The following is a 25,058-nucleotide window of genomic DNA, read 5'->3' as shown; positions in this document are numbered from 1 at the left end:
GGACCGGAACACCGGTGAACTAATATCTTACATTAGGTTGTTCAGCTGTAAGACGGCATTGAAGGCCGAGGTAGAAAATGCACGGCCCGCCGCTGCATTCAGTGTAATTTAATCTCAACAGCAGCGACGGGATGTCAACCGCTATTTAAAACCGCACAGTCATAAAACCGCACAGTCAAAGGTCACGACTTATGAGCTGTGAGAACTCATATCGCCGGATGAATAATATCTACATTAATGCTGCCGTAGAGCTGCTGACATCACCTCTTCATACCAACAATACATCTAATAATAATAACGGGTTATTTTACTTTGAAATCTGTATCAATGCAAGACTCAATGACGATGGTCAAGAGGATCTGAGAGTACTGAGAGGTGAAGTTTTGAGGTTGTTGTATTTGTATTCGGTCTCTAACTGTGTCTCTGAATGATTTCAATCTGATAGCGTTTTGTTCTACAGTGATTTCCAATGCTCCAGACCTGTACCAGTACCTATTTCTATATGAGGATTGTGAGGATAAAGCCGTTTACACACCGGGAACGTAATGAATAAACAACTTGAAATTGGGTAATACTCGCTCGTGAATATATTATGTGTCGGGGCTTTTATTGTGAAAGGTATAGATTCAGAAGAAGTGGATCTTGGTTTTGGATCATTGTAAAAAATAAGCTTATTTTAGCAAGATATTCTTTGCAAACGAACACCATTTTTATGGATTTTTTTAACTGTGAATGCTAGAATATTAAGCTGAACAAACTACACCGGGGTCACATGGTGAGAGTCCACAACGCGGGTGTGTCAAGGCGGACGAGTCAGCGCGAGTTGTCATCTCGCCACTTGTTAGCAACCGCCTGTCTCAGGACATGAGAGCTTAAAGATTCACGAGAGGTTTTCACTCACTTGTCTTAACCACAGACTTTATTTCAGAGCTTCTAACAAAACAAAAAACATTCGTAAAAAAAACATTTTCTTTTTGAAGAAGGAACCACAACTGCAGAAAACGCTGACTCATTGCAGGGTTTTCGGACTCAACCCCGCAGCGCTCTCGGCTCAACTCGACCCGTTCTGCGCGCTGTGATTGGCCGACGCATTTATTCAGGATTTATTTGCGTTTCCTGAAAGTATACACGACAAAAAAATACTATTCGCTGAGCAAAAAGGCCGTTAGAGTTTGTTTTCAATCACGTCCAAGTGATCCAAACTTCATCTGCGCTGGAGTTCAGAGTTAATTTGGATCACCATTCCTCCACAATATGACTCATACGGCTCATTTGGAGGTAATGGATGTGTGTGTGTGTGTGAGATTGCAAGGAGGTGAAGTGTCCTTAGATGCCACGAGAGCTCTCTCTGAGCGAGGAGGCTGGCGGGTGGCACATCTCCCCACGCCGGGCATGAGTTGGAATGGAAAGTGGCAGGGGGGGGGTCATTACTCCTACAGCCACCCACGTATGCACGAAGCACACTGACACATGTGCACGTGGTAAAAACACTTCCAGAATTCTCACTTCAGTTTCATGGAAGACGCACGACCGATAACACAATGCTAACAACACACCACCGGCCAACATCGGCGTTGTAGCACACGCGGTGTAGCACACCGTGTCAAATGAAGGTCCTGCACTTCCGAGCCTCTCCAACACTTCCTCTGATCTACTGATTTCTTTTGACACTCGGCCCACTCTCTCTCCTCTTTTCCCTCATTCTGTCCATTCTTGACACTTTTCGCTTCAGGCGTCGCCTCGGGAAGACGACTCATCATTTATTCACTGCATTCTACTTAATATCCCTTACTCACGACAAACAACGCAAATCAGCCGAATTCAGCACTGAGGGGAAAAGACAAACATTCACACCGGCAGAAAGAAAACGAGAAAGACGTCCTCGTCTTCCGATGAGGAAGGAGTCCATCGGTCATTTGTGTCTGTATTTCTGGCTTTTTGGACGTTTTATCTTTGTCTTTTTTCGTCTTTGTCCTAATTGCATGAATGCTGGAAGTGGATTTCGCTGACTTCACTCATGTTGACATGAGAGATGCAGTCCAGTCTGTTAATCTGTAACTGAAGGTGGATGCTCTGAATATGATATGTAATAGAAGTTGAACTAAAAGTATCAAAGTGCTGCTACTAAAGTTGTTGGTTAATTCTTTGACTTTAGCCTCACTTGGCTTGGACTACATTTGTACTTAATATATCAACCAGAACCAAAACATGAATAAACTAGAACGGGCACTCAGTAGAGCGCATACCTTCGCATATCACAAGATTGGGCATTGAATTATGAACATGTTGGCATTAGTTGCATGCCAATTGGATAGAAATTGACGTGCTACACTCAAAAAAACGATTCAAGCCTTTCTTAGAGGTGACACATTTAAATATTGTTTGATACATTTAAATAAATCAATTACAAAACGAAGATATTTATATTGAATGGATGTAACACAAAATGTATGAATACTTTCATTTATTAGATTTATTTAGGTTACACTCACAAAAACGATTCAAGCCCTTCTTCGAGGTGACACATTTAAATATTGTTTGAACATTTAAATAAATCAATTCCAAAAATAGATATTTATATTTAATGGGTGTAACACAAAATGTATGAATACTTTCATTTATTAGATTTATTTAGGTTAGATGGTGTGCATATCAACTCAAAATAAATGTGTTTCATTGGGGACTACCCTTTGCGCATGCGCCAGCTGAAAATCAGTTGTTTACATGAGGTGAACACACTTTCAGGGCTGTACGGTGGTGTAGTGGCTAACACTGTCGCCTCACAGCCAGAGGGCCGTGGGTTCAATTCCCAGTCGGGGTGTTCCTTCTGTGTGGAGTTTGCATATTTTGTTAGTTAGTTAGTTTATATTTTGAGTTGGACAAACACAAATTAATTAAATGTAATGAATATAGTTATTTTATTTTAGATGTATTTGATACAAATGAGTTGGACTAACTTAATTACATTTTATTGCACTGATGTGCTAAATTTGAGTTGGAGTTGCATATAATTATTGGATGGAAAACCTGCCAACAATTTAATTGAGTTCATCCAATGAGTCATTTCTTTGAGTGTATGGTAAAAAGAAGATGTTGACCTTTTCATGACATTGACCTTGACCCGATCGATCCCAAAATCTAATCAAATGGTCCCCGGATAATAACCAATCATCCCACCAAATTTCATGAGATTCGGTTTAATACTTTTTGAGTTATGCGAGTAACACGCATACAAATAAATAAATAAATACACAGCGATCAAAACATACCCTTCCGCATTTTCAATGCGAAGGTAAAGACTGTTGATTAGACTGCCTCTTCTTTAACTCATCTTAACATCTTGCATCTTATATTCAGGAGCACTAAAACATGTCGGATAAACTAAGCATCTTTAAAAAGTGTTAATTGTGTTAATTTAGGTGGAAAAGGGGCCTCTGTTTAACCGACTTCGTGATTTCAAGTGAGAGTGGAAGTGTCGGCCCCCGCCCCAAATGAACCGAAGGAATAAGCAGAATATTCCCACCGCTTGACTAAAACTCTCCAGGACACATCTGGCGTGGACACCACTCCGTCCCCCAAAGCGAAGTCCTGTCGCGTTGCAGCGGCAGCAGTTGAGTCGCCACCTCACCAGAGGTGCTAATGGTAGAGACCACTTCAGTGTGTTAGAGAAGGGCAAAGCTGCAGCCGGCAGTAAACAACTCCAGACTGACAGACCGGGGTGACTGTCGGCGTGATTGCTTTCATTACTCACACACACACCGTCTAAAGTCAGACCTGCAGGCACGAGGCCTCAGCGTTCTGCGATCAGCATCCCCGCTGATGTACCAACACATCTGTAAACAAGTTGCAATAAGTGATGCAACTTCTCGTAATACACAACAAAACACCAGAGGGTTGAAATGAGATCTGAGAATGATTTCTTTATTCTATTTTGGTCGTCTAGAATAAAGAAACGATCTGTGACACGGTGGTGTCGATGCACCGGGAACTTTTTTTATTCTTTTCTTTTTTTTAAAAATTGATCAAGGCTGTTGGATATGAAAAGAAAAGCCAAATTAAACAAAGAGTCTCATAGAATATTCATAAATTCTGCTCCTCCACTCCGGCTTCAATAAGGAGAAAAACAAAACCCAATCAGTCCCACATCAGCGGTTATGAACAACAATAAAATCGCCACATTATATATGAAAAGGGGGGAAATTATCATATCGTTCCCATCACTGCGACGCAGCGGCACCCGCTGTGGCGGCGGGAGGATATATTTAACCTCTGTGCTAAACGCCGGCTCAACTTTTCTCCAGCAATCTCATCAGCACCAGCACATTCATAAAAGATGATCCTGCTTGGGAAATAATGCAGAAAATCTTTTTCATTACCTCCTCATCATATATGGATCAAACATGCATTACCCTTGATCAAACATTCATTACCTCCCTGCATGAGAAAAGAAAAAAAGAAGGGGACAAAAGAGTCGACGTATTACTCATCGTCAACAGCGTCTGCACTTTCATTAGCGGCACAGTTCTGTTGTCATCTTTCTATACTTATGCTACATTTGGAGCAATAAATATGCACAAATGTACGACGACAGGGAGACGGGTGCAAAAAGGTGTTTCGCTGTGTTACGTATCCATGGCGACAGAAGAAAAAAAACCTCAACTGAAATCTGGTGTTTCATATGTACCTCCTCCTTGTCTACAAATTCAGAAATCCCAGGATGCTCTGAGCTCACACACACACACACACAAGTTTCACTTTCTCCCCCCCCCCCCCCCCGTCAGTGCATGACCCCAATAAAGAAGCTTTGTTTTTGGATCTCGTCAGACTAAACCTGGCCAGTGGCATGTGTCATCCTCGACTCCAGCCGTCGTTACCTATCTTCATCTCTCCCTCCGCTGGAGCAGAGTCCCTCTCTCTTCCTCTTCCTCCGCTTCCTCCCCACACCTTTCCTGTCTGTAACAATCCCTGAACTCAAACGATCCCGCTGCAGAAAACCCGCGACGGCTGCGAGGAATGAGACGTGTGTTTGCATTGTATGGTTATTATTATTTTTTCACTTGACTGAAATATATTTCTGGAGGATTTTTTTGGGGGGTTAGACTGCAGGCCTAATCAACCGGTAACCGCTGGGCAGGAAAACCTCCTCCGGGAAAGAATTGAGAACACACTTACAGTTTCATATCTGAACGTTAAATATGAATCTCCAGATCGAGGACAGCTTATGTCGCTCAGTTTGCCAAGGCAGCAACCACCGGGGTCTGAAAAGCGAAGCCAATTTGGAAGAGCCTGAAACGTGCATTCTTTCCCACGTCCAGCAGGGGGCGCGTCCTCTGATTGCAAAAAGAAGTCTGATTGTATGGAAGTTTATGGGGAAATGGCACTCCTCCTCACTTGATTTATTACCTCGTAAACCTGAGTTAATGATCTCAATCACTAGTTTCAAACATTTTAAATGCATTTGTGCATTTGTCTGTGAATATATTTGCACTCAATTTCACGTGATAGACATTTAGTTTGGCTCCTCTTCAGAGAAAAGAGCAACTAATGTTCGAAGTTTAACATCAGAGTTTACTGATATTACAAACAGTCAAAAAGAGCTTTTGTGTGTGTATCAGCGTGTGTGTGTGTGTGTGTGTGTGTGTGTGTGTGTGGGTACAACCTGCACCGAAGCAGAAAGAAAAGAAAAACGAGAAGCATCATAGAGCAGCAAATTATATATTGTTTGGAGTGACACAGCTGTCACTCATAAACACCTGCATAGTAACTCCTCTTCATCGCAACTCTTCATCACTTGCTCTGAGAACACAGGGAGCCGGGCGCGACTCAGACCCGACAACACTCTCCTCCTCCTCCTCCTCCTCCTCCTCCTCCTCCTCCTCCTCCTCCTCCTCCTCCTCCTCCTCCTCCTCCTCAGCCTGTGAGCCTCTCCTCTCGCCCCCCTGGCCTCGAGCGCGGTTAGATAACGCCGCGTTAGAAAGCCCGCCGGCGTCCTTCGGCAGACATTAACGGCGACGAGGAAAACAAACAAAACTTGTGATGAAAACGTACTCTGATTTGAAACCCTTTCCGCGTCCTACTTTCATTTCTACATTCACCTCGCTGCGAGAGGAAGAAAACCAGACGCCTGAAGACAAACCGGGTGTGCAGCGGGAAACAATCTGAGCAACACGTGACCTCAATAAGAGCCGCACAAGACGCCATCAGGGAGAGAGCTCCTTCAGAAAGTTAGACTTTCAAACAAACCACTACATTCAAACGGTCCGGTGAGCGACACACAGTCATGGAGCCAAAAAGCAAATCAATAATCTCATTTCACCAACAGCAATTTGCTTGTATTTTTCACCCGAGCCGGCGCATTACTTAAAAATAGCTCCGCTAGACTCTGCGTTGAGGTAAAACGTGTCTTTGCATAATGATGGCTCCGCTCGCTCCGTGGAGATGGTAAACGATCGCAGCTCCTAGACTCTCCCTGTTCTCTATATATGCAGATGACGACGTCGTCTAGGGGAGGCTGTCATCGCGATGCTGATGGAGCGTTCCTCGGTCCGCGCTTTAGCTGTAATGCGAAAGCGCGGCGGGGAGATGGAGAGACTTTGGGGGGGGGTGGGGGTGCACGGTGGTGTGTGTGGAAGTAGAGAGGGGGGGGGCAGCCGAGCGGAAGTTCAGGTGGACAAAGAGTCCTGGGGAGAGATGGAGGCTACGAGCAGCGGGGAGAAGAGGCGCTGACAAGGCGTGAGAGGAGGAGGAGGAGAGGAAGAAACGGGTTCAGTACTGCACCTTTCTGCAGGCTCATGTCCACCATGCGCGGCTCCGCCAGCTCCAGGAAGAAGTTCTTGTTTTTCTCATACTCCTCATCGTCAATGATTTTCACGTGAATGAGTTTGCTGCAGGAGGAATAAGAGGGAAGAAGGGGGTTGTGGAAGGAGAGGGGGGGGGGGGGCAGAGAAGGACCGACGGGGGGAGGGGGAGAGAAGAAGAGAAAGGTTCATTTGAGATGGAGGGACACAGGATGTGCACCGGAAGTATAGGATCAATAATCAGCACGGAAGGAAAGGTTAGGAGGTCAAAGGTCGGCTTGCCGTCGCCGCCTGGACTCGACGCGCTCGCGGCTCACCGGCTCATTTATCGCGGCCGTCCGACACGAGTGCGAGCGGAGGGCGCAAAGCACTCGGCGAGGATAAAAGAACACGGCGGCGTGTAATCAATCAGGGTTTTGTTTTTTTCTCTTCTCGCGATGTGTAAACGGACATTTCTCGAGGGCGGAAAGGTGAGCGGACGATAAATGAAAGAGCCGCGTCGCTACCGAAATCGATTTTGACGGCCTCGATGTTTCAGTCGGAACGCTTCGGACGCCGCCGCGAGGCGTCCTCCCGCCTCCCGAGGCTCGGACCGCGCCGGCGAGAGGAGAAGCGGCTCGATGGCGAGTTCACGGCCTCCCGGTTTGAGGAGAGAAGCGCCTCTTTAATGAAGTCGACCGTTCCGGAGGGGCGAAGAGCTCTTCTCTCCGGGAAAAGGAACTGCGTGTGACATCATCTCTCGGCTCGATACGGCATCTCGGCCCTCCGGCGGCGCTCTCGCCGCTGATCGCACGAATCGATCTTTTCTAAAGAGTTATTGAACGAGCGCAGGCAGTTAAGCGGTCGGTGGGCAACCCAGATGTCTCCGCGGCCTCGCCGTATCCCAGCGGGAACTCCTCGAAAGGAATAGCCGCGTGGAATTCAATTGGACTGGCGCAACAAAAAAACACAAGAAAAGCGCCGGCGCTCGAGACGACGTCACGACGCTCGCCGCCGACGATGGCCGACGGCGGCGCAGCTCGCCCTGAAAATACGGATGACGTACGTTATTATGTGTGACATCTCGTGGGAGGACATTCTGCTCTCTTTGAGCTGTGTGCTAATTTGATTAAAACTGCCGAAGGTTGACCATTTCGTTGCACACACACACACACACACACACACTCTATAAACCTGCAATAATGGATTATTTTATTTTTTAGCGCCACGGGGCAGCACAACAATCCATAAAAAAACCACATTGACATATTATCACCTCATTGAGTGCCGCTTAAGGTATTTTATGCAGAATAAATGTATTCACTGATACAATACAATCACTTATGAGCCACGAGAAGCGTGCGCTCGTGGCTCGGTCGGCCCTCCCGTTTGGAAACGATGCTGAGTCATCGTTTAATTACCTGCGGGTTTGTCACTACGACTGATCCCATATTATTATACATCAGTTATACCATTGTCAATGTGAACATATTGACTAGCGCAGCTCAGAGACGAGCCCTGAGATTGACGAACATCGACTACAATCCGGTACAAACCAGTTGACACGCAGAGTTGTGGGATGCTCGGGCAGCTTCCTGCTCACAAACATAATATAATAATAAAGTAACAATATCTTAGAGCATAATCAACACTTTTGAAAGATCTGACACCATTAAAAGCTCAATTAAATTTGATTCTTTCGCACAGTTAGAACGTGTAGCCCTAAATTGACAAGTGACTGTATGGAAATCAACAATAAAACTAGAATGGGGACTCCGTAGAGCGCATACCTTCGCATATCACAAGATTGGGCATTGAATTATGAACATAAAAATTGACCGTGCTATGGTAAAAAGAAGATTTTGACCTTTTCTTGACCTTTGACCCGATCAATCCCAAAATCTAATCAAATGGTCCCCGGATAATAACCAATAATCCCACCAAATGTCATGCGATTCGGTTTAATACTTTTTGACTTATGCGAGTAACACGCATACAAATACACGGCGATCAAAACATTACCTTCCGCATTTTCAATGCGACGGTAATAAACACTCCTGTGATAATCAACAGGCGTGTTGGAGTCGTGAACAGCTCGCCGACGCAGCGCACCGACGTGTGATTTTCCTCCGGAGCTTGACAGCATAAATTAACTTGTCACCTCCGTTTTACCCTCCGCTGCTGCACTTCAGCCAGACGGAGCCACGGCACCTGTAATTATCCGTCCTCGCGTTACACGGCGAGCCGCCGCCGCGCAAATTATAGTGTTTCTGTCATTTTAATAGGTTGTGACAGAGTTTCTTTGTTTCTAGTCGACGGCGCACGGTTTGATTTTTCGGTACGCTTGATTACCTTCGCATTGAAAATGAGGAAGGTTATGTTTTGATCGCTGTGTATTTATTTATTTATTTATTTGTATGCGTGTTATTCGCAGAACTCAAAAAGTATTGAACCGAATCGCATGAAATTTGGTGGGATGATTGTTTATTATCCGGGGACCAGTTGATTAGATTTTGGGATCGATCGGGTCAAAGGTCATGAAAAAGGTCAAACTCTTCTTGAATCGCATGAAATTTGGTGGGATGATTGGTTATTATCCGGGGACCATTTGATTAGATTTTGGGATCAATCGGGTCAAAGGTCAAGGTCATGGAAAGGTCAAACTCTTTTTTTTACCATAGCACGATAAATTTTTGTCCAATTGGCATGCAACTAATGCCAAAATGTTCATAATTCAATGCCCAATCTTTTGATATGCGAAGGTATGCGCTCTACCGAGTGCCCGTTCTAGTTTCAAGTGTGTTAAGAATGAAGGGGGCGGAGGGGGGAGGACGGGGGGGGGATCAAAACCACTTTGACATTGTTGAGTGAAGCTCCCGCGAGAGACCAGAGAGACACGCGCGAGATCAAAGAGCGACTCGTCACCTTCAACTTCCTCTGATGATGCGATTCATTCTGTTGTGGCCTTAAAAAAACAATCCCCTCCCCATCATGGGTCGTCGTTTTTAAATCAGTTAGTAACGATCTGTAACGAGATCATATGCTTATTCTACAAAAATTCTAAAAGCTTTTAATGAAAGAAATGTAATCACGTGGCCAAATTGTTACTTGTGGTGTTCTTTTTTTGGTCATATACAGAGATGAAGTCCATCCATATCTTATTTCCAGATTCACAGCTGATAAAAATGACACACACGAACACACACACACACATACACACACACACACACACACACACCTATGAAGGAAATACTGTTTATACACAAATAGAAACACTTGTACACAACAATATAACGGCTCAGAAACACACACACACACACACACAGCAATTACTGCCACACGCGTGAGGGGACCGTTAAGCAGCATTTACATTTGTTTATGGCAATCATCAATAATTCATCCATCCATCCCAAACATCTGGCATCAGCCGCTGTGGAAGCTGCAAAAAGCTACTCTGATGAAACAGTGCGTGTGTGTGAGTGTGAGTATGCGTGTGTGTGTGTCTTTGTGTGTGTGTGTGTGTGCATAGAGTGATAGTGATACAATCAAACACCTGCTGTGCACACAAGCACAAATCACCGGGCAGTGTTTACAGGGACGGTCCTGCTGCCGGGGCCGCGCACGACGCCGTCGTCTGAATGGTCTCGCGGTGGCGTGGCGACGGAAACGACTCACAGGGCGAGACGGTGCGTTGCAGATGGCGTGCTTGTGTACACGTACACACACACACACACACACTGACTCACAGGTGTATGTTTGCACTGCGCTGTTTGACTTACAGCTCTGAGGTGTGTGTTGTTCCTTTGTCCCTGAGCCGCTGTAACTTTGGTTCAGAGGTGTACGACTTCCAGGAGTAAAGAACTGTGGAGGAGCAACGCCTTCTACTGAATTCAAACAAAACTACGTGGTTATGTATCGGCAACAGAACTACGTCGGCGATGTAAAAACATCAGGGTTGTGGCTCAAAATATGTTTGTTTCATTTAAATATTCAATAATTACACAAGCAGTGTTCTCCTGGGTGGAGGTCTTAGCCAATCACACACCTCCTCCCTATGCGCTGGCGTTGTGTGGTATGGAAATGTGTTTTCTCGTCTGTTACCTTCGCATTCTGCGGAAGGTTATGTTTTGATCGCCGTGTATTTATTTATTTATTTGTATGCGTGTTATTCGCAAAACTCAAAAAGTATTGAACCGAATCGCATGCAATTTGGTGGGATGATTGGTTATTATCCGGGGACCATTTGATTCGATTTTGGGATCAATCGGGTCAAAGGTCAAGGTCAAGGTCATGGAAAGGTCAACATCTTTTTTTTTACCATAGCACGATAAATTTTTGTCCAATTGGCATGCAACTAATGCCAAAATGTTCATAATTCAATGCCCAATCTTGTGATATGCGAAGGTATGCGCTCTACCGAGTGCCCATTCTAGTTTATTTATTTATTTGTATGTGTGTGTGCTTGTGTGTTACTCGCATAACTCAAAAAGTATTAAACCGAATCGCATGAAATTTGGTGGGATGATTGGTTATTATCCGGGGACCATTTGATTAGATTTTGGGATCGATCGGGTCAAAGGTCAAGGTTAAGGTCATGAAAAGGTCAAAATCTTCTTTTTACCATAGCGCGGTCAATTTGTATCCAATTGGCATGCAACTAATGCCAAAATGTTCCCATGACATCAAGCTCCCCACACTCTCATGCCAAGTACCAACAATGTGGCTGCGGCGAAGGTATGCGCTCTACCGAGTGCCCGTTCCAGTTTGAGATAAATCGGTATCAACTTCAGGGCATTTCTTCTCAAGATGATGGACATTAATTACAGTTCATGGTGAAAACGGACAGAGCAGGTTAACGCTTTCCCCGTTTCCAGTCTTTATGCTAAGCTACTTGACTCTGAGACACGACAGCGTTAAAATCAATATAGCGTATTTCCCAAACTACTGTGCATCAATTTTTGAGAACCTTTAAAACTGACTTCTCACTGCATCACTTCTCGTCTCTTCAGGTCAAATTGATTACAAAAAAGATCAATCATGAAATGCAACACAATAAGCCGACATACGGTTGAAACAACAATATTTGTTGCGATCTCCCCTTTTGTGATGTGAAAGAATTCAACACTAGAAAAATCCCGCAGAGCTCTGCGGGAAAGTACAAAAAAACGAAAAGGATGTCACTCTGGTCTCCAGAGTTCTCATTTGTTAAATTGAATCGCACTAATGTGTCAAACTTAATGTGATAATGATTTATTGACGCTAGCATGCTAGACATAGCGCCCTGAAGTTGAGAACGAGTGTGGGAAGGGCCGCGGGGTAATGACGGGCGATTAAAGGGTTCACACCTCCACACACACACACACACACACACACCCCTCTGAGTCCAGAGCAGATGGAGGAGGGGAAAGAAGGGGTGAAGACTGGGAAGGGAGGCATGAATGTGGAGGTGGTGCAGGGATCCAGAGAGAGAGAGAGAGAGATGGACAGTGTTTCTTTCTCCCCTCAGTTCTGCGGCCAAAAACCACACTGCGGCTGGAACCGGCTGCAGCCGCCCGCCTCCTCTCCGATCTCCAATGACTCTCCTTGGACAGCAGATTTACTGTTTTTGGTCGGCTCTCCGGCTCTCGCTGCACAAACACTAAATAATACTGTGTGAGCGTGGAGTAGAGCGGGAAACAGGAAAGTGATATGCGACATCCAATCCTCTGTCGGTGCAGGATGACCCTCGGTCTGCAAAGCCTTCCCTTCTTGGGAGAAGGTGTTCAAGAAAATGTAGGGAGACGTATGCACTGCTGGCTGGAGGAGGAGCGTCAGCTAAAAGCGCCGCAATGAAATAAGACCGTCGTCTCTCAGCCCGGTCCTCCTAACACACCCGCCGCCTCCGACCCGGCACGGGGCCTTCTGGATTCATCGAGATGCAACCTTTACAAAAATTCTCTTGAAAGTTTCCTCCAGATGATGCCAAAATCACAGTTTCTCTTTGATTCCTTGATTTTCAAGAAAGACAACTGACCTCCTTCTTTAACCCTCCTGTTACCTTAGGGTCAATTTGACCCCATTCAATGTTTAACCCTCCTGTTACCTTTATATTTACTGACATATTTTACCCTTGGGGTCAATTTGACCCCAGCAATTAAAACCTCAAGAAAATTATTAGAATTAATATTGTTTTCCAAGTTTAAGTGTGAGGTACTTTATGTTTGTTTGTTGACTACCTAAATAGCCCTTTAAATATATAAAAAAGTTGATATTTCTTATATGTTTAACACAGTGAAAAACAGCCTGGGGTCAAATTGACCCCAAAGAACACCGACATTAAACATTGAATGGGGTCAAATTGACCCTAAGGTAACAGGAGGGTTAAGGGTTGTTGATTCTTGTTGCTCTGGGTTTATACTCCCGGTTGATGCACTTATTGTAAGTCGCTTTGGGTAAAAGCGTCTGCTAAATGACATGTCATGTAATGTAATGTTCACTACATTGACTTAACCCTCCTGTTACCTTTCGGGTCAATTTGACCCCATTCAATGTTCAATGTCGGTGTTCTTTGGGGTCAATTTGACCCCAGGCTGTTTTTCACTGTGTCAAACATATAAGAAATATCAACTTTTTTTATATTTTTAAAGGGCTATTTAGGTAGTCAACAAACAAACATAAAGTACCTCACACTTAAACTTGGGAAACAATATTAATTCTAATAATTTTCTGGAGGTTTTAATTGGTGGGGTCAAATTGATCCCGAGGGTAAAATATGTTAGTAAATGCAAAGGTAACAGGAGGGTTATTATTGAAACACAGGAAATATACAAGGTGGAAAAGTCAGAAGTCAGATCTAACTGTATTTAACCGATGCTGCAGGCCGCGTGGAGGGATGGAGCGCCGAGGTTTTACACAGCATCCGTTGGTTTGCCTTGACGGCAGCGCGGAGGCCTCGATGGCGGCGAGTTACGTTCCTGAAAAGGATTTCGCGGGAAAACCCCTCATATGCAATGTGCATCTCGCAAGAAGTAAACCGACCTGTGCGGAGGCCAGGAAGTTAATTATAGACAAGAAAACGTGACGTGAAACACGAGTGGAGCTCATCGAAAAACATGTTTTTAAACCAACGTTTCAGTCGAGTCAGATCACGGCAACGCCTCCACTTAAAATCCAAAATAATGACGGGAAGAGGACAAGGGGGGGGGGGGGGGAAAGGCCTCGGAGCCTCGTGGGAAATCAGTGCCTTAATTAAGCAGGCCTGGTTTCTGTCACCAAGCACAGGAATTATGGGCCTCGCTCATTATAGTTCTGATTATTGCTTTTCCCCAGCAATCACAGGAGAAAAAAAAAGCCAGTAAACACATTCGTCAATGATTTCTTTGCCAATCTGAAGACAAACTCACATCAGATGTAATATTCCACACCCACAAGGCCTCCATGTATACCCCCCCCCCCCCACCCTCCGCTCATCCTCATCTTCTTTCTCCCCACGTCGGATTTTATTTCCTCTCACCCAGCCAGGCGCTCAAATCAAAGCACACTGGACCAGCAAGAGCGAAACATTTTATAAACAAGGAAGTCGGACGGCGTTTCTCAATTCAAAGTACACGAGTACAGACTTGTGTTATTTTGGAGTCTGGACTCCGAAGGACGGGAGGACGGTCTTTCTGCGATTGAACAACAGCTGACTTGATGACGTCACCACATCAGCTGTTCTTGCCCCTGGGTTTACTCTAATTATTCACTGTAAATTATGTTTTACAGTCAAATAACCAAAACATCCTAAAATTACATTCCGTGACTCAACAACAGGAGTATTTATAAAAAGTCAACTGTCAGTAGTTTATTTTCTCCTCCGCTACTGTTTCCGGTTGCTGGTGAAATGCATTCTGGGATATCGGCTGGCCAGAGTACGCACAAGTCTCCTCTGATGCATCCTCCGGAAAGTGGGAGGATCAAGTCACATCCGGGCGTTTTGACCGTGCTTTGCGAGAAGCGAACTTTGAATTGGAACATGTACCCGGGCTGAGACTGATGACGTTTCACGAGTCACGAGGACACAAGTAGAGGAAAGTACGCACAAGTACGCTGATTGAGAAACGCCGAGAATCCCCTCTCCGAGCGACGACCAGCTGGAGTCAATAATATTGACGCCTGAAGTCGGGCGTCAATATTACATAAAGCAAAACAAAAATTGAGTAAGGCAATCACACAAAAAACCCTCCACCCGGCCACTCGCTGGCCCAACTTGAGCCAGATGCCGAGGCTGCGAGTGCGAAGGCTTGAGAGGGAGAGCGGCGCTGCCAGATTTAGTTTGAATAAAACACGTCGGCCAGAGCGAGATCCAAGGATCCAAAGAGCCAAAGAGAGATGCAGCCACTCACACGTGGACCGTATACAAGGACCGTGGTTGTGGCCTCGTGCCGCACTTCATCCAGAGGACCCCAAATTCAAGCCGTGGTTTTTTGGCGAGCATCCTCCCTGCTGAAGTGCCCTTGAGCAGCGCGTGAAGTGTGCGATCGCATTGGAAGCAATTTTAGAAACAGGTTTTTTTTTTTTTTTTAGAGAGAGAGAGAGAGATTGAATGTTGTGCCGTTTATGCGCCGAGACTTTGAAGAAGTGAATAAATTCACAATCGCTCATGTGTCATGTCGGCCGTCCAATCGGAGCAGGCGACAGATGGGAGTCACGGTGATTTAGGAGTAATACAAATGGAGGACAGCCTTTGAGTCGCTGTTAATGATGATTCATCCCTGACATTAACATTCATTTGACTAAATAGCAAACAAGTTGGGAAATTAATAAAAACAGCTGGCGTGGAAGCAGGAATAAGTTTACTGTTATCTCGTGTTTTAATGTTTTAATATTTTAGGATGTTCTCACTCTGTGTAAGTCTCTGTTTTTAGAATTAACCAAACAAAAACATGTAGCCAACATGTGATTTTCTAACATTATAACGTGTCCCTTTATTGACACTTTTAGGAGGACGCATTCATTTCCTGAATTATCAGTTATTTTTAACATATATTATTATGCTGGTTCAAGCTTCTCAAATATGACGACTTTCTGTTGTAGATCTATAATCTTTGCACTTTTTATCCGATGTTATCACCAGAGAAGTCACACGTTGTCACTGCGAACACGTCGAATACCGACGCCTGATCCCACGAGACCCCATCATTAGACAGGCAGAGCTTACTTTACTGAAGAATTGACTTATTTTAACCCAAACCCAATTATTTTACTCACTCAAACTAAATAATATTGTTGGCAAAACCGTAAAAAGGTATTATTGTTGTTTAAGTGAACGACTGTATGCATGTGATGAACAGACACTGTAAGTTTATTTTGAAAAGCCACAGCTCATGTGACGCGTTGTCCCAAATTTAATATGGTATTGGAATTGGGCGACTAAAACACGCGTGTCACGGTGAAGTAAAGAGGCGTGGTTAATAAAAACACACACATACATACACACATACACACACACGTACACACACGTACACACACACACACACACACACGTATAAGGCACACACTGTAACAGTTTAGCTCCACGCCTTCCTTTTTGTAATAGTTGTTTTCATCCTGTCACACCATCTCGTCAGTCCAGCTCCCCTCACCTGCCTCTGATCACCTCGTTAGTCCCTCATTCCCTTCACCTGGTCCTCACGCCCTTCTCACCTGCCTCTGATCACCTCGTTAGTCCCTCATTCCCTTCACCTGGTCCTCACGCCCTTCTCACCTGCAGCCCATCCCCTCATTAGTCCCTCACTATTTAGCTCCCTCACTTCCACTTGTCCTCTGCCAGATTGTCTTGTGTTTTCATGCCAAGTTCTCCAGTGTTATTAGAGTATATTCCTGACCTGCCTGTTCTGACCCTGCCTGCCTGCCCTGACCTCTGATTCTCTGCCCCGCCCCTTTTTGGACTTGTTTGCTTCTTCGACTGATCTCCCGGTTTTGACCCAGCCTGTTTCCAACCAAAGACAGTAATCTTTGTTACTCCTGTCTGAGTCGTGCTATTGGGTCCACTCTAATAGCGTCGTGACACACACACACTACTTCCTGCTGCGGCACTGGACTCCAACACTGGACTCGAAGAGGTGCAGAACCGTCCGATAAAGATATAATGCCTCAGTTTATATTTTTATAGCGACTCCAAACGACTCAGAGAGCTTTACCGAAGACACACACGTCTTTCTGGACCCGTTGGACCAAACTAGTCCTCAACAGATATCACTTTGTGACATTTGGGACTATATTCTGACACCTGAACATGAGCCCTTCATTTGCTTCTGTCACGTTCACTTTCGGTTTGACCTTCAGCCCGAGCGGTTCGACCCCTAAATCACTCGCAGCCCAGGGGACACGGAGCTGCGTTTGACCCCCGGAGGAAGGGTCACGGCAACAGAACGATCGATACAATATTATACGACTCTACAATATCAGTTAGGGGACACGGGCACTGGGCGTCTCATCGGGGGTTATAACAAGACACACACACACACAGACGAGGCCTCACAGCGACGACCCGGCCAGCTCTATTAATACTGCTGCTGCTCAGAGGGATCGCGGGGAGCTCGGCCAAGGAGCCACACTATCCGAATGCCGAGGCGGGACCGCAGCTGTCCCTCCTCGGGCCTTCTCACCTTCTTCGAACGTCGCCTCGCACAACCTGCGCCCCCCCCCCCCCCCCCCCCGTCGCCGTGGGAACAGCAAATCTCCCCCGTTGAGCTCACCAAGCGGGCAGCCGGTCAGGTTACAGCGCCCCCTCGGATTCAGGAGAGGAGGAGGGCGACCCGATGTGACCTCGGCGACAAGACGCCTCCCTGATCCCGGAGCGTCGCTCACATTCTCGGGACTCGAGTATCGAGTGCGCCCTGGACCGTTTGCCGCTCTCCCTCTCTCTCTCTCTCTTAGTCGTTGCCATGGATACAACAAGCCCGTTCAGCAGCCTCTCTAAATGCGACACATGGATGACACGGGGACCACTTTCCGGAGAAGAAAAAAAAAAAACACTTTAACCATTTCCATTCATTCCTGATGTATCCGGGCAGCACGGTGCAATGAAACTGTCCCTGGAGGGAATAAAGAGTCCCAACAGGTTTAACTGTGTCTGCTGACACACAGGCTATTACTCCATCTGCACGCCTCTCTGACACAGCCGCCCACACACACACACAGCTCACTTCCTGTTTCCTTCAGATAACACACTGTTACCGCGGGCCTTAAAACCACGATTTGTCCACACACGGCAATAACAGAAGAGAAAGGCTTTGTGCCCCGACTGTGACGCTCTGCTTTTACAGCGGGGACGCCCCCCTCGTCCCAAAGGTGATGACACAGGGAACCGCACACGGAGGCTGAGGATGTCTTGATGTTGAGCGGTGATCACAAACCCCAATTGGGATGCTATGTTTTTTTTTAAAGTCATCATTTAACTAATTCATCAAGCACAAATTCAATCATTTGAGCTTCTCAAATATGATACGCTTTTTTACCCCGGATAAAACAAGCATTTAAAAAAATTAATGTATTTCATATTATTGTTATTATTATTTCTTATTATCCATTATCCATTATCCATCCATACCGCTTATCCTCATTAGGGTCGCGGGAATTATTATAATATGTTATTACATTTTTTTATAGATTAAACAATTGAGAAAGTCAAACTTCAATGATTAATCAATGATGTAAATGAAAAAATTACATTGTTAAAAGTTCATGAAGAAGTTGACTTGAGGAAGCCCTGTTTTCTTAATCTTGTGCACGAGCATGAAGGTTTGAATTGGGGGAGACACACTGTGGACAGTGGTTTCACCTCAACAGGTGGTATTAGATTTTTTTTTTTTTAAAGGTGGGGAAATAGAAGACTGAAATGTCATCTCATACAAAGCAGGTTTCAAAATGTTCAAAATCAGCTTGTAAGCGTCATCTTTTTTTAAATCTCACTTTTAGGGGTTTGAAAACGATGCAGCATGTGGATGTGAGGCGTAAACGTAGCAGACGGTCTGTGTTTTATATTAAACCGTATTTGTGTGGATGTAGCCTCATATTGGACCTTATAACAAAGACGTTGACATAGACTACGATTTCCATTTTTTTAGATTATATCTTAAATTAATTCATATCTCGATAAAATATTTTGGATAAAATATGCACCAGAGATGTGAGATTTATTTTGCGTGCTGAAGATTCCTCAGGAATTTCATTCCCTTTTGCTTTCCTGGATGCTTTATTTGTAAATAAATTGAAAAGTGATGCCGACTTGAGAGCTGCAAATATTATTTCCCATACAACCTGCATATTAATCGATAATGAAAATAATCATTAGCTGCGGCTCTAGCTTCCTTTTACGTGATTCTCGGGTTTAAATCATGAAACATGAAATCTCAATGGCCCCCCCATCCGATATGAAGTTCGTTGATTGCCACGGCAACAATTATCCTCCAATACACTCCAAGAAGGTCACAGTGAGAACTCGGGGCGTAACGCAGAGATTTAGAGAAACCCGGAATCCTGAGGACACGGCCGAGAATAAAATGTGCTTTCTGGAGAGTCAGGAGACCGTCACTGATCCAAACAGAGAGGTCTGGCTTTTTTTTGGGGGGGGGGGGGGAGCAGTGGAGTTGGTCGCTTTCACTTGTCATGCATCCCTGCAACACTGACTCCATAAAACACACTGAAGGCCAGAGCTGAAGGAGAAAAGAGACAAAAGGAGAAGAGGGGGGAAAAAATGGAGAGGACAGTCAAAGGTAAGAGAGAGGACGGGCGAGCAATTGAGACAACACACAATCATGTTTAATATTTTTCGCAGCCAAGAGCAAGGCGAGCAGGAAAAGAGGGTGGAAGGGGGAGGAGGGGGGGGGGGAGTGAGCTATATTCTTTGGGATGTCTGGAGCGGGCCCAAAGGTCCTCCTCTACAAGGACACAATGCAATAAAACACTCAGAGATGAACGTGTTTGATGCGGGGCGACAAGCGAGGGAGATGAGGAAGAGGAGGGAAGTCGTGGAGGACAGAGGATGCAGTCGGGACTCCGAAAACGGAGAAGCACTCTGCTGGTGGTGGTGGTGGTGGTGGGCGAGGGAGGGGGGGAGGGAGAAGGTGGGGTGTACGGTCGGGCCGAGGGCAAGAAATGCACCAGGGCTATTCTGGGTGTCGGACGTGGGTCCCTGACAGCTTAGCGAGCCGGAGCCGGCCGAGTCCGACCGCCTGCAGCCAAATGACAAACAGCATCATGGATGAACGGCCGGGGAGAACGACAAGCGTCCATCTGCATCCGGGAACACGGACCGTGTTTACATGCATTCGAATAACTGGCTTAATCGGACTGAAATCGAATTATCCGTTTCATGTAAACACCTTTGTTCGACTATGTGCGGTCCGACTACGATCCGATTAACACCCCTGGATAACTCGATCCGATCTGGTTGATGATTCGACGATCGCGGCATGTAACGGTGAATTGGATTAGGAACTGGACTTTGCGTCTTTGCGCACGCTTGAGATGCCGCCGCCCTCCTCCCCCCTCCCTCCCATGTCGTGACCCGGAAGTCGAAAGAGTCGAAAGAGACGATAATGTCACTATTAACATCATGCAAGAATAGTAGAGGGATGTAGCTTTGCCTTGCTCTCTGTTCGCCATCTTTCTCGAAATGTTGATGTTGTTGTTGTTGTTGTTGGTGGTGGTGAAGAGGTCAAGCGGAAATGGCTGTATCACCACGAGTTGTCATGAAAACAGCGCCACCTATCGTATCGGATATGACATGCTTTCAAAGGCCAATGATTCGAATTACTCACTGCCATGTATATTGGGATAACAGCAGATCCCCAAAAGATAGCAGAGTCCGACTAAAGCAAGATTCGAATTATACCATCATGTAAACGCACTGAGTGAGTCTGTGAAATAATAAAGCATAACCCTTCTTTTCATGAAAGTAAGCTGGCTCTGGGTGTGGTGTTCATCGTGGGTCCTCTTCATACAACCTTTAAAATGACTATTTGGGTGAGAATCTAGTTTTTTAGAACGTATAGGCATGATTTTAGGGTAATACTTTAATTAAACCTTCTATTTCGCATGCATATGCTGTTTATCACATGCTCATCAATTAATACACTGTAATGAAGTTGACAGTGTATATCTTATGAGATCAGTTTATATATAATACATTGATCAGTAACTGTAGAGCTCCAGCTCCTCTTGAGTTCAAACTTAGCCAAGAAAACATACGGTAGCATCGTATTTACAAAGTCGAGACAGGAAGGTGCTGAATTCCAAAATTCAGGGTTTAGCTATGATTTAGGGATTGCCTCCACCCGGCTCTCAACATGGCGACGGCTAACAGCTCAAACGCCACAAACAATAACAACGCCGATGACAGAACTAACCGTTTCTATCGGAGTGGGAACTGGAGGGTGCGAGTACGATTCCACGTCACACCGTCAGAGTGCAGTGAAGAGCACCGCCGGGAGCTAGCCAACGGGGGAAACTCACGCACACTAACGTGCACTAAAAGACACGTGTGGCCGCTGAATTTAGCAACTTTTCAGACTTTATTTCTTCAGAACTTTATTTTTTCTTTTATGTGGCTGCATGTCTAAAGTTTAGAGCCTTCTGCTTGATTTCTAAATCATACATATCCCATATATTTATATATATATATACACATATATACACATATATATATATATGTATATAAATAAATATACATATATACACATACATATATATATACATACACATATATATACATATATATACACATACATATATATATAAATATACATATATATACATATATATATACATATATATGTATATAGATAAATATACATATATATACATACACATATATATACATACATACACATATATATATATACATATATATATATATAAATATACATATATATACACATACATATATATATAAATATACACATATATATACATACATACACATATATATACATATATATATATAAATATACATACATACATATGTATATACATATATATATATATATATGTCAGGCTATTCAAGCTCTATTGAAGTAATAACATATTCTCACAGTTCATATGCCTTGAAGCCCATCAGCTAGTTTCATGGATTAAGATCCAGAAGTTCTCAAACACCATGTTCCACCATGGCTGAAGAGGTTCACTCCACCAAAATGGTACAGTGGCTGATTTCACTAATTAATTATTTTCATTCTGGTGGAAGATGTCGGAATCACTTAAATGAGCTGCTGTTCTGTTTGGTTGGAATACTGATTTTTTTTTTAGGCCACTGAGCCCCAATTCCACCTGATCGAGCATCACGGCGCCACTCTGTCGCGGTGAGCATCGAAGTCGTTGGACCAGAAAAAAAAGGTAAAATATCGTCTCATTCTTCATTCTGGACCACAATTATTCATTGAAAAGGACCATAAATGTCCATCAAATAACACTGGACAAAGATGCTTGACCTCCATTGCACACAAAGCAAACATAAAAGGTCATGTGCCAGTCCAGAGGGGCCCATATGTGATACATTATTGATGCCTGTGCAGAAATACTCTTTTCACCTCCTCTCCAGGGGCGAGTTTATCACAAAACAGAAAGATTTTGTCAAAGAGGTTTACAGTTTCACTCAAGATGGTGTGTCCACACAAGGTTAAGCCTCCCGCATGAAGGCACCGATGACAACTCAGTATGAATGAAACAACAAAGTCACCAGGAAACAATGTCGCCCCAGTAGCTTTCTGAGTGACACGCAGAGCAAGCGGCGTCGCATCAGGATGGCTGGACTGGTCGAACTGAGACAGGACTTTCACCCCAGAGACCGCTGTTCTCGTCACGCGTGAAACCCCAAAAAACGCTTATTACTACGCGTATGTATGACATTCGGTTTGGTTGTTATCTCTTCATGCTAGTTGTGCTGGTTACATGACGTTGTTGGGTTATCGATGGCGCTTTTTCTCACCTAAACCAAGTCCTACCTTTGTTGCCTCAACCGAATCAATACTTTCCCGTCAACCACGTGGCATTGTGCTTTTCTACATCGATTTCACAAACACGTTTCATATTAACCACGGGGCCAAAATAAAACGTGTTTGTGAAATCTACGTTTGGTCAACACGCACCGTTTTGCAGAAATGTACAATGGGTAGCATTTATTCTGGCTACTGGGTTGAATTAAATTGAATAAAATGTCCGGAGGGGGGGGGGGGGTGAACAGCAAGCTGTTGTGATTGACCATATATATAGATATATATATATATCTATATATATTGTATTATATTTGTATTATATTTGTTTGTGTGTGTATATACATATATGTTTCATTTTATATCCATAGATATACTTCATTTTGTATTTTATATTTTACTTGGATGCATCTATATCTTTCATCCCTGTTTTTTATATTTTATATTTTATATTTTATTCTCGTGTGTTTAGTTTATTGGTGCTGCTACTGTGACGACAAATTTCCTTTTGGGGATTAATAAAGTATCTATCTATCTATCTATCAGATGGCTTGCTAGCATTAGCTCGTGGCTAACTAGCCATGAAAGCGGTCCACATGTGACAAAGCTTCAGGCCCCACCTATTTTCGTCAAAAGAACAATGAGCACAAAACGTGAAAATCTAATAAAAACGCTCCTCTGTAATTCTGTCATTACAACACAATGAATGTGTATTTAGTGCCCGCTCTGTCTAAATTAGAGCTGACTATAGGCTACCGTCACTCTCTTCACCCGCCTGGCACGTCTTCCGTCTTCCCCTCCGGGCAGCTGACCCACCCACGGACCGTGTTTTACGCGTCAGGCCGCCCTTCTTCTGCTCTGCACATTAGTGTTACTACGCACGCTTCCATTATTTATGCATTTGCAGACAGGAGCGGAGGAGGGAAATGAATATGGTAAAAAAAAAAAAACCCGGTGTCACGCCTCAGTGAGCCTCTAACCGAGCAACGGAGAGCACGTTCGTGAGCGTGAGGATGTGTGAGTCGGTGCAAGTGTCCCCGTGCATTAACGTCTTCCTGTACATTCTGTGCGCCACTTTCACGGTTGCAGTGGACGGAGCAGGTGTGGGGGAGGGGCCGGAGTGTGTGACTGTCAATGCACGTGAGCCATGACACTTCTGTCTCTGAGAGGACCGTCTGGGGGTTAGACCGTGAGACTGAAGCGAGGGTTTAGAGTGAGGTCGTGTCGGGTTGGCGGTTGTTCAAACTGCATTCATGTCATTAACTGTCAAATCAAAACAGAACTATTGAAAAATGTGTACTATCTTAGAAAATGTACAATATTCCCTTATCTGTCCCCTTTGCCCTCTTTCTGTTCACAAGCGATAGAACAGCACTCAGCACAAGCCTATTTATCTATTTATTAACCTCTGCCTTTTCCTTTTTTATGTTGATAACCTGTTTTTTAAAAACTGTACTTAATACTGTCTATTCTACCACCTTATGTACAGTGTGTTTTTTATATTTGTTCTCATTACCTTCGCATTGAAAATGCCGGAAGGTTATGTTTTGATCGCCGTGTATTTATTTATTTATTTATTTGTATGCGTGTTATTCGCAAAACTCAAAAAGTATTGAACCGAATCGCATGAAATTTGGTGGGATGATTGTTTATTATCCGGGGACCAGTTGATTAGATTTTGGGATCGATCGGGTCAAAGGTCAAAGGTCAAAGGTCATGAACAGGTAAAAATCTTTCGCAGAACTCAAAAAGTATTGAACCGAATCGCATGAAATTTGGTGGGATGATTGTTTATTATCCGGGGACCAGTTGATTAGATTTTGGGATCGATCGGGTCAAAGGTCAAAGGTCATGAACAGGTCAAAATCTTTCGCAGAACTCAAAAAGTATTGAACCGAATCGCATGGAATTTGGTGGGATGATTGTTTATTATCCGGGGACCAGTTGATTAGATTTTGGGATCGATCGGGTCAAAGGTCAAAGGTCATTAACAGGTCAAAATCTTTCGCAGAACTCAAAAAGTATTGAACCGAATCGCATGAAATTTGGTGGGATGATTGTTTATTATCCGGGGACCAGTTGACTAGATTTTGGGATCGATCGGGTCAAAGGTCAAGGTCAAAGGTCATGAACAGGTCAAAATGTTCTTGAATCGCATGAAATTTGGTGGGATGATTGGTTATTATCCGGGGACCATTTGATTAGATTTTGGGATCAATCGGGTCAAAGGTCAAGGTCAAGGTTATGGAAAGGTCAAACTCTTTTTTTACCATAGCACGATACATTTTTGTCCAATTGGCATGCAACTAATGCCAAAATGTTCATAATT

The 25,058-nt window shown here is 44.3% G+C and overlaps 1 protein-coding gene across 2 annotated transcripts in view; it reads right to left on the bottom strand.

The window, feature by feature from the left end:
• The window catches only part of slc8a3 (solute carrier family 8 member 3), a 124,359-nt gene that overhangs the window by 37,428 nt on the left and 61,873 nt on the right, over positions 1-25,058 (bottom strand). For both annotated transcript variants that reach the window (XM_056426039.1, XM_056426041.1), the window contains exon 3: positions 6,778-6,884. In XM_056426039.1, the coding sequence (XP_056282014.1) occupies positions 6,778-6,884 (107 nt within the window). The remainder of the gene's footprint in view (positions 1-6,777; positions 6,885-25,058) is intronic.

Source organism: Pseudoliparis swirei, chromosome 11 (assembly GCF_029220125.1).
Source record: "Pseudoliparis swirei isolate HS2019 ecotype Mariana Trench chromosome 11, NWPU_hadal_v1, whole genome shotgun sequence".
Classification (NCBI taxonomy): domain Eukaryota; kingdom Metazoa; phylum Chordata; class Actinopteri; order Perciformes; family Liparidae; genus Pseudoliparis; species Pseudoliparis swirei.
The sequence above is the reverse complement of the archived record's forward strand: the minus strand, read 5'-3'. Positions and strand labels throughout refer to the sequence as shown.